The sequence below is a fragment of the Eurosta solidaginis genome, chromosome 5 (assembly GCF_040869045.1).
Source record: "Eurosta solidaginis isolate ZX-2024a chromosome 5, ASM4086904v1, whole genome shotgun sequence".
Lineage (NCBI taxonomy): Eukaryota > Metazoa > Arthropoda > Insecta > Diptera > Tephritidae > Eurosta > Eurosta solidaginis.
Genome location: NC_090323.1, coordinates 203678045 through 203698325, shown reverse-complemented (window position 1 = coordinate 203698325; position 20281 = coordinate 203678045). Strand labels below are relative to the sequence as shown.

Sequence of the window (20281 nt, the reverse complement as noted above, 5' to 3'; positions counted from 1 at the left end):
AAATTCATCCCGATCCTATATAATTCCAAATTGACCCTTTAGACAATCCGGTAAAGGTCTCGACATAATCCGTAACTATCTCGAAGTAGACCTGGATTACCTGGAAAGAGTCCCGGCATCATCTTTAAAATTTTTGAAATCTTTCTCAAAGAGTTCTTTAAAAAATCCTGAAATAGTTTTGAAATGAACGAGTACAATCCCGAAATGATGCCGAAACAATCCCGAAATTTCGCTGAAATCGCTCCGAAATATTGCTCATGTAACTACGAAAACAATCTCGAAATTATCACAAGCTTATTCTTGAAAAAGTTCCGAAATTAATCGCACGTTATCACGATAGAATCCTAAACTAATTCCAAACTTATTCAAAGTACAACCTCGACCGAGTCTTGAAAATTATCCGAACAAATCATGAAAACGAACCCTCAATAGTGCTGTGAGTATCCCGAAATTGTACCAAAGAGGGTTGGGCATGTGGCTCTTAAGGAGTGTGATGACTATGACTAGTACCTAGGACCTAACTAATTATTTTCTAGCTTTTAGTATTATTATTGCTCCATGTAAGTATTGTTTTCAATAAAACCGTTTAGATTAAACATTTTTTTAATTATTTTATTTTCAAGTTTTTATTCTTTATTTAATTGCCTATTATTTCTCATTCTATTTAGTTCATTTAGTGACTCATTATTACAAGGACTCTTTCCTGACAATTTGTTACAATCTAAGTCCTCAATGCATAATCCTTCCAAAGACTTTGCTCGACTCTGCGCCACGTATGCTTGTCCCTCCTCCAACTCCAAAATATTTTGATGTCACTTCTACCGGACTGTACGTAATATTTGTTCCAAATATGAGCCAAATCAGACATCATAGGTCGCTTTCTATTGATGTATGTATTCTGTGTTCAAAATATGGACCAAATCGGAACACAAATACGATTTTTTTGTATATCTCGATCCTTGCGCCACCTAGCGGCGATTTTTTCATAGGTCTCTTTCTATTCATGTATGTAATATGTGTTCCAAACAGGGACGGAAACTGTTATTCCTTTTATAATATAATTCCTTGCAAAACAATTAATTTTGGACTTTAAATATATTTGGATCAAGATAAAAATTATTTTCGGATTTTTATTACCTGAGTCCGATAGAACTAGTTAAACTCGGACTTTTAAAAATAAAAGTCCGGAAATAAAAGTTAAATCCGGACGTTTATTTTTTAAGCCCAAAATAAAAGTCCCGCTTGATAACAAAGAAACAATTTTTTTTATTTCGGACTCAAAAAATAAAAATACAGATGTTACTTTTATGGAAAAAGTTCGAAAAACAAAAAGGATGCATGATTCGACATGATATTGCTATAGGGATACCTAGACACTCAAACATTTTCACCTAGGATAATTTTTTGACTCCGAAAAAAAAAATTATTATTTTCCGTCCCTGGTTCCAAATATGAACCAAATCGAACCACAAATACGATTTATTGAAATATTTCGATCCATGCGCCACCTATCGGATTTTTTTCTTATTATTGCATTGTCATCGGGTTTTGAACTATATTCCAAGTTTCAAGCTTGTAGCTTATCGGGAAGTTACTTAAATTTCAATTACAAAATTCGTGCCGGCCAGCCAGGCAACCAGCCAACCAGCCTGTCAAGTCAAGCTAAATAAAACCGTTTAAATATAAAACATTGTCGTCATATACCTCCTCAGAGATCAAAACCGAGCTTCCCTTCCAATTTGCGTCGTGCTCCTTCTTTTTTTTTCCTATAAATTGGTGAGCCGGAACCAATATTTTTTATGCCGTCCGGGACCTATATCTTTTATGGCGTCTGCATGCAGATATATTTTCGCTGAAAAGCTTTTAATGGCAGAAATACACTTGGCAAAGAAAAATTGTATTTTATTGGAAAACACTGTTTCCTTGAGATTTTTATTTTCTTCCTCATTGACCTTGAGCCCAGGATATTTGGCGTGGTGTGTGAGCTCGGTATCACCAGATATTTTATAAGAGCCTACCTTTTCCGGATATTAAACCATAACGCTCCGTTGTACGTTCTGGAAGACCCCGTTTCGTTCATTCGTGAATATTTAAGACGACACGGCCTTTGTTTTCTACGTTCATAATTTCAGTACTGAATTTTTGCTCATCGTAAGAATTTGTAAACAAGGTTGCCACTTAGGTCCATGTACCAAATATGGTCTTTAATGTTCAGTGTTAGTCGGCTGGTCCATTTTCTTCTGGTTTGATACTTTTTATGAAAATTGAAAACACTCTAATGTATATATGTACATAAATGGCAAAATTTTTGTTTTTAAACAAATGCCAAAAGCAAGTGGTGATCTTTATTGATCAGACACACACACAAAAACAATTCAGCTGATTATGGCGTGACTGTGGTCGGGGATTTGGGGTTTGCGCGCAAGAAAATACAAAATATTTGTTTGGAGATTATATATATTCCACCGAATTATTTGCGGTCCATCTGTTTATATGTTTTGGGTTCATTTAGCTTCTGCAATATTGTGAAATTCATTATGCTCTGCTTGTGGGCCTACAATGATTCTGTCAACATTTAATGCCCCATGTGGTGTTTATGTTTTCCTTAAATTATAACATAAACAATCATTTTTATTTAATTTGTAGCAAACCAAATATTTGATATTAGTTGTTAGCTCATAAGTACTTCCGCAGTCAATTAACTAAATTGAGTAATTGTTCGTAAAGAAATATCGAACTTGGTTAATTTTCAACATCTTCATTTACGTTTTCTTATGTAGAACAGTGCGTCTTCCGAATGCGCATGGCGGATTTTAATTGCGTGAAGTCAATTTATTGGCGGAATTTCTCAAGGATGAAAGAGCGAACGAATGTATATACAAAGGTATCAGACACAGCGCAGACTAGGGCCGAAAGGCTCTGCTGGAAACTGTACACTTTTTTCTCAAAACTTCAGCGTATTGGGATGTGATTATAGTCTTTTGGATGTTATTCGATACAACATTTCCGATTATACTTCAAGCAGTTATCTTCAAGAACGGATTACAATGGGCTCTTTTAGATACGTCCCTGTAACAAGCACCATTAAGATACTAGCCCGACCATCTCGGGAACGGTTAATATGACCACATTAAACCTGCTGGCCATCCCGCCCTCACCCCTTAGTTCATGAGGAACTTGGGGTCGCCAGAGTCTCGCCCGCTAAGTATGTGTATAATACATTCATATTTTCAACAGGATTCCCCTCGCGTAGGTGGGGTTAACAATTGGGTTGCGGAAGATCTGAGGCTATAAAGCTTTGTATTGCGCTTATCAACCCCTTATCCATCCCCCGTGGCCAGGATCCCAATTTTCTTTGATTTAGGGTTTTGTCTGACGTGCTCGCATCTCCTTTACTGAAACATGGTGTCTTCTTCAACAGCGCTGAGACTGTGCTACGGAGCTAGCAAGCCATGACTAGGCTGTGGAGTTCATAGGTAGTTGCTATAGCATTGAAGGAAAGACACGAATATGTGATTTTCTTGTCTAATCCCCAAAGTAGGCAGTTTTTATTAACAATTTGGGCATTTAAATTTCTAGTTAGGTTACGTTAGGTTGAACTGCACTGTTTGACGACCAAACGAAGAACCCCAATCAGGTGCCAGAATTTATAATATACATATAATAACTTCGTCCTCTTGGCAAATACTAGAAGTTTTCTAGGACTTAGCTCAATTGGTCATTTCTAGATAAGATATCTTAAAAACAGATATGAATGCGTGTTTTATTTTTTGCAAAGGAGGAAGCATTGGAAGCCTCTAAGTCAATGAGTGACTCTAACCGCACTAAATCTTCTACCGTTCAAATACCAATCCCAATGGTACTACTGGAAAGTGTTGGCTCAAACTTATGATATTTGGGTATGAGGATCCCGTATATCAATCAATCTGCATAGAATTTTTGAAAAGTGGGCGACCCTACGCCTCTTTTACTAAAAGGTAAACATTTTTAACTCTCTCCAAGTATTTGAAGTGTCTATCCAATATTTGGTAAAAAGGGTCTGTATATGAAGAAATCGCGTTAGTATAGGTATAGGGAGTAGGAGTAAAAGTGGGAATAAGTGTGATAGTGAGAGTAGGAGGCGTCAAAGTGGGAGTGGGAGAGTGCAAGAAGCAAGAATGGGTGTGTGCGTAGAATTGTGAGTAGATGAGTGAGATGGAGAGGGAGAAGAAGAGTAACAAGGAAATGGGACTTGATGGCATGCCGAAAAGACTATAATAAGAAGAACTAAAACAACATAAAGTAGACGAGAATGGGAAAGAGAGTGATTAGGATAGGATGGAGGAGCACTCATCAAATGTGGATAAGTTAGTTTTCCTGAAGAACAATGTCTGTCGGCTATGCTATTCTGGTATTAAAATTGGTAGATGGGTCTTTAGCATTCACTTCAACCTGAACTTGATCATTTTCTATTGGATCGATCAGGAGTGTGCAAGGACGTGTAAGGGTCGAAGTACGAACAGACAAGACCTTTTTAGCCATCTGATCGTTGAGGCCCGGCCTCCCAGGAGCATAAAGAGTCATCTGCGCAGTCTCCTTTGCCGATAAAGGCCCGGCGAACAGCGTTTTCAGAGTCCAATAACCCCGGCATACATAAAGTAGTTTTGGCATGTTAAAGGCATGCAAACAACTCGAGCTCATATCCAGCCGTATGTTTACACCATCGTAGCAATCCTCAAAACTTCCGGGGAGTTTGACTGGTCTTACAGACGCACCAATATTACCCCCAAAATGATCTTGGAAGATCTATTATTATGCGACGAGGTGCTTGCGATTTTCCGAACCAGAAGAATTTAACCCTTGTAGTAAAATTGGGTCGGCACGCCCATTTATAAAATTCCACCAAGGTCGTCTGAGAGTAAGCCCAGTTTTTAACATTGCATTTCAGGTGCAGGGCATAAAATATCTTTCAGTGGGAGAAGGGCCTTAAAATTGTTAGGTAAATTACAGTCTACACAGATGGCTCAAAAAGAAAAAAAGAAGAAACTCAAGCTGAGCTTTATTCGAAGCATCGGCGACTTCCTGACTTTTGTAATGTAAAAGCAGCTGAACTGCTCCAGAACAACACAGTCTCAGAAAAGAATGTGAGGATATTTTCTGACGGCAGGGTTGCCTGAAGAATTTAATTTGATAAAATCGGATACTGAAAGTAGGGGTTGAGCCTCACTGATGTCCATTAGGCAGCTCTGTATCTCAATTCGCTGGGTCCTTATGCTACTAAAATGAATGAATTTGCTGATGAGATGGTGGGAGGGACGCAACAAATTTAACGGGGTTACACTGATGAGACAACCCTTGGTCGGGGGAAAAAATCCCGAGTCGCTGCTGTACATTTAACCGGCTGTCGTGGGAAGCGAAGAGATGGTCATGAAAGGTTCCGATATGGCTAAAAAAGGGCAGACAGCTTTCAAGACTAACATTAGTTTAAAGTGAGGAAAATCGAGTAAACACTATTAAGGAAATTTACCGCGGACAAAGCTATAAGATTGTGGAGTCCTCAAGGTCCTTATGACCATGATTCATCAACTTCTCAAATCAATGTAAATGTGTCGTTACCTCAATCAATGGCTCTTCCAGTCAAACTTTCTGTCTCAGTCGCATTACTCCGACTTTTATAAACTGGCAGTGGTACAGTTTCCGCACCTCGAAGGAAGCTCTCTCAAAGTTTTGGTCGTCGAGGTATCACTCCTTCCTCTGTACTTCATATTCGTTTTTACTATTGCTATCTCTTTCTTTATTACAAACATATTTCCGTCTTCTATCGCTATCTTCATGTGAAGTTGACGTACCGCTCTATGGAAAACTACGTTAGAGACCAGTAAACCAAATAGTTCCTGCACACGACAGGCTATCGGAGGGATGCTAATCATCTGATTTATTGAAGATTAAAAAAGTATTCGAATAGAAGTGCACTTCCTCTTAACCGTGCCAGAAATAACAGAGTTTGACTTGTGGACGACAGTACAAGTTAATGCACAGAAGATCATCTTATCGTCGTAAGAAGTGGTCTGTAAATACCTGCTCTGGCGGTCTTGTTCTTTTCAGACATATTTGTATAACAGTGCTTATAGTATAGTTGCTCGTTTCCTTACATTCCAAATTTCATAAGAGGTTCTTATTTAGAAAAGCGTACTTCGTTCTTCATTGAAACAACTACATTTTTACGATCTCTTTCAGATAAAATTCGAAAAAAAACCAAAATGACGAAGGAACAACCAACTCCAATACCAGAGGAGCTTTACAATCTCACACAATTAGCTGAAGTCACACTAGCCGCTGGACGGCTCAGTACGACGAACATCACAGAAATCAAAGACTATATAAAACGTAATAAGGAGTTAGAGTATCTAACTGATGGGACGCCACCTCCACCTTCAACTCCACTAACAAAATTTCCCTCCACACCACCCCAAGAACAAACAAATTTAATAACTCCAAATAACACGAATTTCCGAAACGAGTTTCATGGTGTTACGTGGTCGAATAGTCAGGACGTTTGTATCAATAACCAGCATTATGAAATCGGAGAGCAAGCACACAACAACGCAATGGATCAACAAAAATTTAGACACACCCACACAACAACGACGCGTGCAGCATTTTACTCATCCTCTGATGATGATTCCAACTATTACAGTCACAAAATGTTTGATCGTAAAAAATTGCGTCGTTCAACAATATCCGACTCTCATTCCCGTTACGATGAACATTCATGCAGCAGCCTGCCAAGTTGTAGTAGTGAAGAACATTTTCCGAGTTCATCGAATCATTCTGAGCTTAGTAAGCTGAGCCATGGTAGTACAGAGGGTACTATAGGTAGTCATTTGCTTGAAGACGAGCATATTTGTCCGGAATGTGGTAAAAAATATTCGACATCATCCAATTTAGCGCGACACCGACAAACTCACAGGTATGTACAGCATAACTAGACTATGTAGGGTCTTAAATTGATTTGATTATGCTCTTTCGTTTAGGTCAATTATGGATAAAAAGGCGCGACGATGTCCGTACTGCGAGAAAGTCTACGTTTCAATGCCCGCCTTCAGTATGCATGTTCGTACTCATAATCAGGGTTGCGAGTGTAAGTTCTGTGGTAAACGCTTCTCCCGTCCATGGCTGTTGCAGGGACACATACGTACACATACTGGTAAGTTTATGAATATTTTTATAGATATAGTTCTTTGTCACTTAATTGATAGAAGAAGCTGGGATTCAAGTATACCGATGGTTCCAAATTAACGGAAGGGGTCGGGTATGCTGTTTACTGTTGTCGATCCAGAACTAAGTAGATTCTACAGGCTTCCAGACAGTAGTGCGTAGCAGAGTCTTTCAGGCGGAAATCATAGCCGTGAAGAAATCAGCAGAAATTCTGGAGGAATCGTGCATCAATATATATAGGTATATCGATAGTCAGACGTCGATCAAGGCAATAATCTCAAACAGTACTTTATCAAGTAGTTTCCTGGAATGCAAAAAAGCATTGGAGAGACTCCGCTCAGACCTAACTATACGCCTATACTGTATTACCGCTTGTTGTTGTTGTTGTCGGTGTAGCGATAAGGATACTCTCCGAAGGCCTTGGGGAGTGTTATCGATGTTGATGGTCCTTTGCCGGATGCAGATCTGATACATTCCGGAAACAAGCACCATTAAGGTACTATCCCGACCATGTCGGGAACGATTTGGTATGACCACATGAAACCTTCTAGGCCATACCGCCCTCCCACCCCATAGATCCATAAGGAACTCAGGGTCGCCAGAGCCTCCGCTGTTAAAGAAACAGGATTCGCCACGGGTAGGTGAGGTTGACAATTGGGTTGGAAAAGCTATTTATTGCGCTGGCAACCCCTTGAAAGGGTTGACCTAAACACAACCCCTTGAATCAATTTGGTATTTTAGTCGCCTTTTACGACAGGCATACCTGCCACGGGTATATTCTAAGCACCCTAATCCGTTGGGTCTGCCCTGTATTCCCGCTCATAAGGGGGTATAAGCTAACGAAAAGGCCGATGAGTTATCACAGGAGGGTGCAGCACTCGATAAATCGACGTCCCAATCCGTTTGGGAGAAAAAAACAGGAGTTGCATATGATAATGTGCAGATCCTACGAAGTTAGGCTCATTAAGTTGAAAGTTGCTCATATCTTATAAGTTAGACCTCGTCAGTAACAGCAGATGCTGGAAGAAATAGTTGGGCAAGTTCTGGGTTTGTGTTCAGCGCTGGCGTGGTCAAGGTTCCAGCTTCTAGGGGCGGCAGAGCTGCTGAGTCTGGAGGCAATTTAGTTAGGTCCTAGAAAACTTCTAGAACTTGCCAAGGGGACGGAGTTATTCTATAACATAAGTTTTGGTACCTAATTGGGAGTTTACCGCTTGGTCGTCAAACAAATTCTTGGAAGATTATGCACACATTCAGTCTTTGTCGGTTCGTTATTGACCGTCCAGTTCAACCTAACCTAACTAAGTGTAAAAAGTCGGATCTCTCTCTGAGTGACTAAGTTTCACATTGTAGTGTTTAGTACATTTAACTGCTTACTGCTGAAGAGGTAAGATTATCTTAGGTTTGGTTTTGCAAGAAGTTTTGCTTTAACCCTAGTGAGATAACGTAAGTCTGTGAGACGTTCGTCGTTTTAATTTTTCTCTCAGTGTCCCACAATCGTAAAGAGAGAACATTCTCATTCCCAGTTTTCTTAGCTACCATTACCAGCTTGTCAGTGGGGGGTGTTTTTCAGTAGTAACTTTTTTGTTTGCTGAAATATATACGATTGTTTTTTAAAAATACGTCTAGGAGACGTATACTTATCTTTTACGTGACTATGTAACATGACTAATTTTGTATGTAATTTTTGCCGAAAATGGTAACTTTAGGTAATATTTTTTTTTTTATATAGTTTCAAACAATTAATTCATTCAGATGAAGTACAAGGATATGTATTCTATTTTAAGTTTTTTGCTATAAACTGAGCTCTTTCGAAAAAAACTGATTTTTGTAAGGACAAGTCCAAGACAAGTCAAACTTAATTTTTAATATATTAAAAAAACAATATTTTTCTTTAAAAAACATTTAAAACAAGTGAATATATTTCAAATAAATGATTAAAAAAAAAACAAAAAAAGAAATGTAAGTTTTTTTTTATATCTTTAGGGTCCTTAAACTTGAACACGTCTCTCAGACGTACGTTATCTTTCTAGGGTAAACAAATAACGTTATCCTTCTAGGGTTAATAACACTCCTAATCGATTCAATTTCCGAATCATCCTCTCTAGAGTTGTGCGGAGAAACCTGCTACTTGAACTGACCCCTTTTAAAGATAGAAAAACATGGTATAGTCTCGTTCGTACTCGTCCTGGTAGTCAACTTTTATATCTTCATTTACTCAACTAACACGGACGAGCCAGTTTGGCCGCGGATCTCATTACTTATGTATTTATTTGTACACTCTAATAGGACTATTTTCTAATATCCCTTAACCACTTTTCTACTTCCATCGTTTCAGGCGAAAAACCCTTCAAGTGCAGTGTTTGCAGCAAAGCCTTTGCGGACAAATCCAATCTAAGAGCACACATACAAACGCATTCGAATACGAAACCACACACCTGCGCTCGTTGTGGCAAAGCTTTTGCTCTCAAATCCTATTTGTATAAACACGAAGAATCGTCGTGTATGAAGAATCATCATCGTACCAGTGAACGTGCTGAGTCCCGTACAAATCGAAATTCCACAACAAATAGCTCCAATGCGAAAACTGTGAATACTCAAATGAACTCATCGGATTCAACCAAATCCACATTGGCGAACAAACTTTTACAAAAAGAAAGAGAGCGCCGAGAGGCTGCTCATGCCTACGTTGAAAATCCTACAGAAATCCCAAAAACTTTGATGTTAACAAACGATACTAATAACCATGCGCTGAAAACAAATTTAGTACAAGAAAAATCATACACAATGCTTACAAGCCCCATGTCTCAAGAGGACTATGAACGTTTCAAACGTATTAGCGTTATACACACAGCTGCCACGCCCACTGATCAACTAATTTATCGGGAGCGTTCTAATCTCAATGGGACGCAACAGGGTTTCACCACAGATATAGTTCCACATATACCATTGCAATATTGTAATTTGAGAAATGACATTCAGGTGCAAGATCAACCGGTGGATTTTTCACCCAAAAATAATTTTACACATTCAACAAAGACAAGTCCATTTGAGTTGACAAGCAATTATGCAATTTTAGCTTAGGGCTAGCGCAACGCGAAATATACATCATACTACACTATAGATAAAAAGACAAAACAAATTACCCAAAAAATAAAAGCTTGGACTGTTTTTATGGCTGGAAACTTTGAAGGAGCATGTATTTGAAATCATTTGGAAGATCGCCCCACGCGGCTGACTGTTCAAAAAACAGCTACTAAATATGGTTGTGGTATTTTCTAAACTCTGCCGTAAAATGCACTATCCCTCAGATAATTTCAAATACGGTCCTTTCTAGCAGAAAATTTATTAAATTTTCATGTAGAACTCTGAATTGATAAAGTTCTGAGATAAGGCGTTTTCGTAAAGGCAGCTGTTGGGGAATTCACTATATTCTAATGCCGTTAGCAAAACTAAAATATTTTTCTTTTATTAAGCGACAACAGCTGATCGTAGATAAACGAATATCGATAAAGTGTTATTGAAAACCGAAATCGTTATATCTAACGCTTTATTATGTTACAATAGGGAATTTCACTAAAAAGTAAAAGAATTTCCCTACGGACGCGGGCAACTTTACAAAAACAACTTATATCTTGAGAAACATTAATGCAGTGGAGCTCACTAACTTTTAACGATGCGATTTGTTGAGATTTTAAATATCGATTTTTCGCTTACGATAATGATTGTACTATTCACAAACTCAGTTTAAACATGACTAACGAGGAGACCATTATTATCCCTTTTAAATTAAAACACAGTTTGCATCTGCTAACTATTTTTTTTAATTTTTTTATGAAATTGGAGTAAAAATTTATTTAAATTTTTTATTCTGTTATGTCTTTTATGAAAAAAAAAAAAATTAATAAAACGCGTAGAAAGTTGCCTTAAACTTTTAGATTTTTTTCTTAAGGTACCGAAAAAATCGGTGCCGCTATGTTACGACCGCTAAAGAGCGGCCGGTATACTCACTGTTTTCAGCGGCACCGCTTTGTTGGAAACTACGAACGGTTACGGTAGACGATTCGCAAAATTTAATTTTGCATTTTTGCTTGTTTTTTTTTAGATTTTTTATATTTTCTTTAAATGAACGTACAAGAAAAAAATTTTAATTCAATAATTTTTTTTGTTTTGTAAATAACCTGCAGACCCGGCAGACATTGTTCTGCCCTAAATTTGGTCTATATGAATACATTTTATTAAGCTTTTTCCGTCTAACTCTGCCCTCCCCCCCTTCACTTTTTCTTAATCATTTTATTCACTCCTACCTCCGTCTTTTTCACTTCATCTATCTCTTATCTCAAGTTCTTCTCATTCTTCTTCATCATTTATTGCCAGTCCAAGAGGGTGGTATCTATTTTGTTCCAGTCCCATTCCGAGTCTCAGTCCCAGTCCGTCTCTGGTCTAGTTCCCGGAAAAAAGGACCATAAATACTAATATAGGCAAATTTATATACCAAATTATAGGCAAATCGCATAGGACGTATGTAAATAGGTATGTGGGTATTATTAATTCATGTATTTATTTCGGTTTTGCATGCATATTTATCAGTATTGCCAGGTTGATGCGAATAAATCGAATATCACAATGAAAATTACTTTAAAGCTCTCAGCAACAGCTTTCATTTGATATCCATATTACACACACATTCTAGGGGTGTCCGGGTCCACGTTTTGGCCTATATATCGAGACCCTAGTCACCAATTGGTATGAAAATAACCCGGTACTAAAGCACTCATCAACATTTCATTTTTTATCCATATTGTATACACTCTGTCTAGGGGTACACGGGCCCAAGTTTTGGCCTATATCTCGAGACCCTAGTAACAAATAGGTATGAAACTTACCCTGTACTAAAGCACTCGTCAAAAGCTTTCATTTTTTATCCATATTGTATAAACACATTCTACGGATAGCCGGGTTCACGTTTTGGCCTATATCTTGAGACCCTAGTCACCAATAGGTATGAAAGCTACCCTGTACTAAAGCACTCATCAACAGCTTTCATTTGTTATCCATATTTTATAAACACATTCTAGGGGTACCCGCGTCCACGTTTTCGCTTATATCTCGAGACCCTAGTTACCCGCGGGTACGAAAAATACCCCGTATCAAAGTACTCAAAAACAACTTCCATTTGATACCCATATTGTACAAACATATCCCAGGATTACCCAGGTCCACGTTTTGATCTCAAGACCCTAGCCAGAACGGGATAAAAATTATCCTATGTCTGTCTCCTGCTTCTAAGCTACCCCTCCACCAATTTTCAGCCAAATATGTTCATCGTTTCCTTCCTCTTCAATCACTCTTTATCTATTAAAAAGGCGCATCAAAATCCGTTGCGCATTTTTAAAGGTTTAAGCATTCAAAGGGACATAGGGACAGAAAAAGTGACTTTGTTTTATACTATGTAGTGATGTACATCCATACACACCGATAAACCTACGCCCGAAGTTAAATAACGCAGCGAATGCTATATATGTACGTATGTATGTGTCGCATCATGCCTCACTCAAAAGCAATTAGCGCCCACAGTTCATAGCGAACAACCACACAAACACATTTTTTGGTAAAAATGCTACTTTTGTTTAAACAATTTGGCTGATATAAGAAAGGAATCAAGTATTTTTTTTTATGCAGTTCGAAGGTAAATATTTCAAAGTTTTACTGAAAAGTAGAATTTTTTAAATCCATCCATCTGTTTATGAGTTATAGCTGTGTAAACAAAAATTTTATGATTTTTTACTACATTTTGGCAATTTTCCACGCCCCTATAATATATATCTTCAAATTATAATAACTGTACCATCTCACGTAGCTAAGCTTTCAAATGCAAAAAACCGTTTTAAAATCGGAACATTCTGTGTGAAGTTATGTGCATATGTATGGCATTTAGCGACTTTATTTTATAAGATTTATAGATATATAGATATATATAGATTTCAAGTATTTGACAAAATGTTCACCGCTTTGACAATAACACCGCAAAAAACGGCGATGATTGAGTTTCTACCGTCATGACGGCCGTAATGATTAATGCCCTGCAGCTATATTACGTTACGGTGAACTTCACTGTCTTCTTAGCTTCCACATATGTAATTACTTTTACACTGCAATATTTTTGACAACATTCTCTACCGCTATGTGACGGCCGCTATTTAGCGGCACCACTTTCGAGGAAACTAATCCTTAATCCTTAAGAATTTTTATATTTTATTTTTGTCAATCTAGCCTTTTTTCTGAAAAATGTCTGGCAACACTATAAACTACTTAGATAACGCAAAACCAGTGTTGCGTACAAAAACCCAACCCCAAATGCGGTCTTAAACTGTGACTGGAAAACTGCTTCGTAGTTTAACTAGAGTTTAATATAATTTACGTATTCTCAATACAAAATAACTTTCCGCATTATGATAAACATTTTCTCGATATTGATTTCTGTCTTCTCTTTACGCCTTCTCATTACTGGAACCGTATCGTAGTATTAAATGTACGATCATGGATCGAAGATAATTTCTTAAATTAAAATAACTTACGAATGACATATGTGAACTAGCGAAATTAGATCAATAACTGCTAATATTGTAACGAATTTCGGGAATTCGGCAAATTTTCCACCTTCTGCTAACATTCGAATCGCTGCACTGTCGAATAAAAAACTCCAATATTCAGTATTGCAAAATGGTTTTTGTTTAGTCTATTTTGGAAGTAATACTTCACAATTACAATTATACTTCACTAATAGTGTGCTTAAATCAAACTGATTGATTATCACTTGCATCGGACTGTTTTTATACTCTCAGTTAGACCCGTTCACCTATTTCTCCTAAGGTCTAGTCTTTTCATGAACATGCCTTCTGCAACAGTTGTATCTAATACTTGGTTATTTATGCATGTGTGAGTAACAGCTTCTGCTCTTGTCTGCTGACTACATGTGTATGTGAAATAATCTTTTCACTTCGAGCTGCTGGTGTGTGTATAGAATATTCTTCGTTGCCCTGTACATAAGTGTGGCTGATTCCTTTCTTGTTGTTGTGATTATTTACTAACATCATAGTGATGCTAATATTCGCCACAATATAAACCGTCCCATATTTATCAGTTGACCCTTGGCTTCAAAGGATGATTCGTTGATTCTACGAGTATGATTCGAGAAGAAAAACAAACCGATACATGATTATGAAAATTCAAAACCTTCTATAAGTAGATTTGTCTAGGAAATTTGTTAATTTTACTTATTAATATATGTACCTGGGTACATCTATACTTACCAAGTTTAAGCAACATATACACGTAAATGGCATCAGTTTTGCGAAGCCGGATTGGCTGACGTAACTTACTACGCATTGGCCGAAATCGCCTAAGCGTTTAAATGTTAATATATGATGGTTTATTATTATTAGGAACATTACAGTATTCTGCAACGAACAAGTTCTGTTAGCTTTCCATAAATTTTTACATAAATATTCACTCAATGAAATGAAATGTTTTGCTAAATAAGTAGGGCATGCAAAGATATTTAAAGTTAGCAAAAACAAATACATATTTTAATACATTTACCTTAAAAGTATACATAAATAAAGTTAAAACGAAGTTATAGTAGTAGAAAAAAAAAAATTAGACAGCTTTTTGCACAAATTGTATTCTTTTTTTAGTGCTTTTTTTAGTGATGTTAGTTTGTTAAAAAATAGTAATATAATATTAAATACTTGCCAATAAGAAAATAAGTTAAAATACTGAAAATCACGTATTTTAAACTATTCTTAATTTGTATATATAAATCCTTATAAAAACGGACGAGATTGTCTAGTCTTTAATTTTAAAAGCGCAAAAAAATATATATATTAATTTATATGTATGTGTTTTATAAAGCTGAGGCCGTAAAGCGTGCAATATTTGTAGAATTGAAATGTATAAAAAGTTGTAATTGAAATTTAAAGTAAAGTGTAAATTTTCTAAAAAGTTGAACTAACATATATGAAAAAACTCCGTACTTGTTTGGAAACGATAGTATACAACTTTGTACTTGTATGAAACTTTGTAATTCTTTGAAGTTTCGTACTTCTATGGAAGCTTGTATTTGAATGAAATTTAGTACTTTTATGAAGCTTTGTACTTGTATGAAACTTTCTACTTCTATAAAGTTTTGTACTTTTATGAAACTTTGTACTTCTATGAAAGCTTGTATTTGTATGAAATTTAATACTTCTATGAAGCTTTTACTTATATGAAAGTTAGCAGTTGTATGAAACTCTGTATTTCTTTAAAATTTAATACTTGTATGCAACTTTCTAGTTCTATAAATTTTTTTACTTGTATGCAACTTTGTACTTGTATGAAACTTTCTGCTTCTATAAAGTTTTGTACTTGTATACAAGTTTGTACTTATATGAAACTAAATACTTCTATGATGCTTTGTACTTTTATAAAAGTTAGTACCAGTATGAAACTTTATACTTCTTTGAAGTTTCGTACTTCTTTATAGTTTTGTACTTGTATGAAAGCTCGTTTTCGCATAAAACTTAATACTTCCATGAAGCTTTGTACTTCTCTGAAAGTTAGTACTTATTCGAAATCTCTTTATTTATATGAAATAAGTAGTTGTATAGAAATGTATACTTAAATAAAACATTGTATTGATATGAAACCTTGCCCCTTGTATACCTTTTATATGTTGTATATACACAGTGGTGGTTACATACATAAATAGGTTAATACTGTTTTCACACAGACGGCTTATTGAATAATAAAGGCAGTTTTCTACATTAAGACGCTTATTGAGCTCAATCTTCCCTACAAATTTCGAATCTATAATTATTTCATTAGTAGCTAATCGAATGCCTAATGAAGTCAAAAGCACAATGCAACTCTGTTGGGAGCGTTCAGTTTCTTAGTTTTTGGTGTGTTCAGTGCTTAAAAATGTCATTTGTCAACGTAAATGTCATAGCCTGCATGGCGGAACGATACAAGGTGGCCGCATCGAACAGCTGATTATAACCTTTTTTTTATTTGATTTGATACATCAACTTCTGGCGCAGTACGGTTTTGACATTTGTCCATCGAATTTACAAAAACAAAGTACATGGAATTCTTATTTATGTATGTAGGTATGTCACCATGCTGCCACCTTGTATCGTTCCGCCATGATTGTCTGTCATATAGCATTGTCATTTTATTCGCTTGACATTTCATCCTTCATACTAATCGAGCAGTTACTTCTGTGTGAAAGCAAAAAATTTACGATTTCATTAGAAGGTGAAATGAGATCATTAAGTTTCTGTGTGAAAACAGTATAACAATGTTCTTATGAAAATATTACCAATTTTTTTTATTTATTTATTTTTTATTTAATAATTTGGGAAAAATTTAAACAACGTGACATCAGGACGGACAAGGCGAAAGCTGTTTCGATTATACCACCAAGTTTTGTCTATGAGTTAGTAATATATTGTTGCTTTACTACAGATCAGGATGGTATTTGCTTAGTTGTATACAAAAAAATAATAAAAAATATGCAGTGTTATCACATTTCGGAGTGATATCAAAACTAATTTTGGAGTTAATACTGTTGGTTGTTGTATTGAGTGATGATAGATGTGAACAGTAAATCGCATTGGTGTGGTGGAGCGTGATCTACCTTTCACACCGAACATCCTGCGCTCAAGACCCAATCGAAACAACATCAACTTTTTTTATTATTGGGCTTTTTTTTCTAAAGCTTCACAATTTATTCTGCACGCTTAGAAAAAATTTTAATTGGAAAACAAGCTAATACCTATATGCCACTACTTTATTTTCTCTGTTTTTATCTCGTATTTTCTCTTATATTTTTTGTCGCCCTCCCCCTAATACGGTTTCAGTACTGCTGTAAGTGTGTAAACTATTTTGCAAAAAACTAACGAAATACAAAAAATAAAATAGAACCTAAATGAAACAGCTTGTATTTCGATGTTGTTTTTAACATTCGACCGTTTTTTCTTTATTTTTTCTGACAAATGAAAATTTTGTTTTTAGTTTCAAAATTTTGTGCATAAAAACACAACTAAAATCAACTTTCTTGTGAAAAACGTGAACCATCACTTTGTTTTTATTGTGAAAAATATTAATGTAAAAATAAAATTTAATACATAAACAAAAACATGTCAAACTCACTACTTACTTACTTAATTGGCGCTTAACCGTCTAAACGGTTATGGCCGTCCAACAAGGCGCGCCAGTCGCTCCTTCGCTCCGCCAACCGGCGCCAATTGGTCACACCAAGGGAGTTTAAATCGTTTTCCACCTGGTCCTTCCAACGGAGTGGGGGCCGCCCTCTACCTCTGCTTCCATAGGCGGGTTCCGATAGAAACACTTTCTTGGCCGGAGCATTATCATTCATTCGCATAACATGGCCTAGCTAGAGCAGCAGCTGCGTTTTAATTCGCTGGACTATATTGATGTCTGTGTATAGCTCGTACAGCTCATCCTTAAATCTTCTTCGGTACTCGCCATCGCCAACGCGTAGAGGTCCATAAATCTTTCGAAGAACTTTTCTCTCGAACACTGCCAAAGCCACTTCATCTGCTGTTGTCATGGTCCATTTTTCTGCCCCATATAGCAGGATGGGTACGATAAGTGACTTGTAGAGTATGATTTTCGTTCGCCGAGAGAGGACTTTACTTTTCAATTGCCTACCTAGTCCAAAGTAGCATTTATTGGCAAGTTTGATCCTTCGCTGGATTTCAGTGCTGATGTTGTTGCTAGTGTTGATGCTGGTTCCCAAATAAACGCCGAAGCCGCACTGATAAGGTCCAATCAGCCGGTTCACGGTGGGCTTCAATCTTTCGCACAATACACTTGAAAGGACCTTATATGCGATATTGAGAAGGCTGATTCCACGATAGTTGGTGCATTTTGCAGTATCCCCCTTCTTGTGGACTGGGCAAAGAACACTTAAATTCCAACCGTCGGGCATGTACTCTTCCGCCCATATTTTGCTAAGAAGCTGCTGCATGCGCCTTACCAACTCCTCACCGCCGTACTTGTATAGCTCCGCAGGCAATCCATTAGCGTCCACGGCCACTAATTTTGGGGAAATAGTCGTCTCGCTTTCTCATGGTAGAAATTGTTTTTAGCTTGGATAAATGTATTGAATTTAAGCTCAGATAGGGCGTTCTTCAACCGTGTTCTGCGATAGAGCGTTTTCGAAAAGACAGCCGAGATGGGGTGATATTTCACTCAGCAGTCGATGTCTAAGTCTTTTATATTTTCATTTCAGTCCCCTAATTTTTTGAGGCTGAATAATAATAAGAGAATCTATAAAATAGAACTTGGAACATGGCATCGTCTGAGTCCATCATTCCAAAAAAATACTCTAAAATTGTTATCCTCGTACTAATTGTTGTCCCAATTATGTGCCCACTACTGTGTATCAAAAAAATATTAACTTTTACTCAATCCTAGTAGTAGTAGTTGATTTTCTAAAATGTACATATGTATGTAGTTTTATAATTTAAGCAATGCCAATGTAGAAACAGCGCATTTGTATAGCTTTTTCTCTTTTTCTTAGTATTTTATAATATTTTTGGTAGTATTTAATTTTTTTTTATATTCAATTAGTGTTTATTTTAAATATTATGTACATACAAACAATATATACAAAAGAAAGCTAATTATGCCAAAGATTACGTTAAGTATTGCATGCAAATGCTCGTGACATAAAAAGAGCCATTGCAAATCCAACTAAAAATAAAAAAAATTATAAAATATTAAGTTGTTGATATTTTTTGAAATGTACGATATAATGAGGTAAGCTAAATTAAATAGTTCACAGTGTTTGTTCAGATTACAGTAAACAATAGTTTAATCGTTAATTAATATTTTCTCCTTCAAAATTTACTCTCTTTTCTCATTTCTACTTAACGCTTTTGTATTTACAATTGACTATTCTCATTTCCATATGACGCTTTCGCATTTTTAAGTGATACTTCCTTATTAATAACTGACTCCGTATTCTCAATTACAAATGATTCTTTCGCATTTTCATTTGATACTTTCACATTTAAAAGTGACTACTCTCAATTACAATTGAAGCTTTCGAATTTTCAAATGACGCGTTCGAATTTGCAAGTGACTGCTCTCATTTTCATGTGACGCTTTTGCATTTACAATTGACTAATCTCATTTTCAAATGACGCTTTCGAATTTGCAAGTGACTGCTCTCATTTCCATGTGACGCTTTCGCATTTACAATTGACTAATCTCATTTCCATGTGACGCTTTCACATTTACTATTGGTTATTCTCATTTACAAGTGATGCTTTCGCATTTACAATTGCTTATTCTCAATCGCATTTACATTTGACGCTTTCTAATTTACAACTGAATAATCTCATTTACTATTTACACATCTTATTTTCAAATTACGCTTTCTCATTTTCAAGTAATTATTCTCGTTTTCAAAAGACGCTTTCTCATTTTTAAGTAACTATTGGCATTTCCAAATAACGCTTTCTCATTTACAGCTGGAAATGGGGAAGACATCCCATATAAAATTTTCCCTTCAACAATCGGTAATTATGAACAAATTTTAGATATCACGATTCTTTTTCAGAGAGAAAGTTCCACCTCTAGGATGTCACCTCAAATTGTAAGCATGAAATCAAAGAGAAACTTTGAGATCTAATCATCTTGTTCCAAGACATGTAAACGAGTCGATTATCAATGGAGGAGTTATTGTAGATTATTGCATGTGTAAACGTGGTCTAAGTCTCTAAAGCATCCAGTAATCTGGATCACAGTTGTAGAGTTTCGCAATTTCAAAAGCGCTACATGGGTTAATCAATAACTACTGTCCACTGGTGTATATCTCTTGAATCAAAGTAAATGCAAATTTTTGTTTTTGCAATATATATACATATATACTCACTTGTAGATTAATGCACAATTTGATATAAAGTTCCATCATTAACCCTTCAAGGCGAAAATGGGAGTTTATCGGTGAACAAATGACCCAGGACCTAAATTGCACAATGTTTCTTGAACCAAGCAATGTCTCCTAAGCTCT

General features: G+C 36.3%; 1 protein-coding gene across 1 annotated transcript in view; it reads left to right on the top strand.

Moving 5' to 3' along the window:
- Positions 1–18987, top strand: part of Kah (Kahuli) — a 48632-nt gene extending 29645 nt beyond the window's left edge. Inside the window, exons 2-4 of the mRNA XM_067787578.1 lie at positions 6217–6949; positions 7014–7186; positions 9533–18987. Of these exons, the coding sequence (XP_067643679.1) occupies positions 6240–6949; positions 7014–7186; positions 9533–10278 (1629 nt within the window). The 5' untranslated portion in view covers positions 6217–6239 and the 3' untranslated portion in view covers positions 10279–18987. The remainder of the gene's footprint in view (positions 1–6216; positions 6950–7013; positions 7187–9532) is intronic.
- Positions 18988–20281: the final 1294 nt, after the last annotated feature.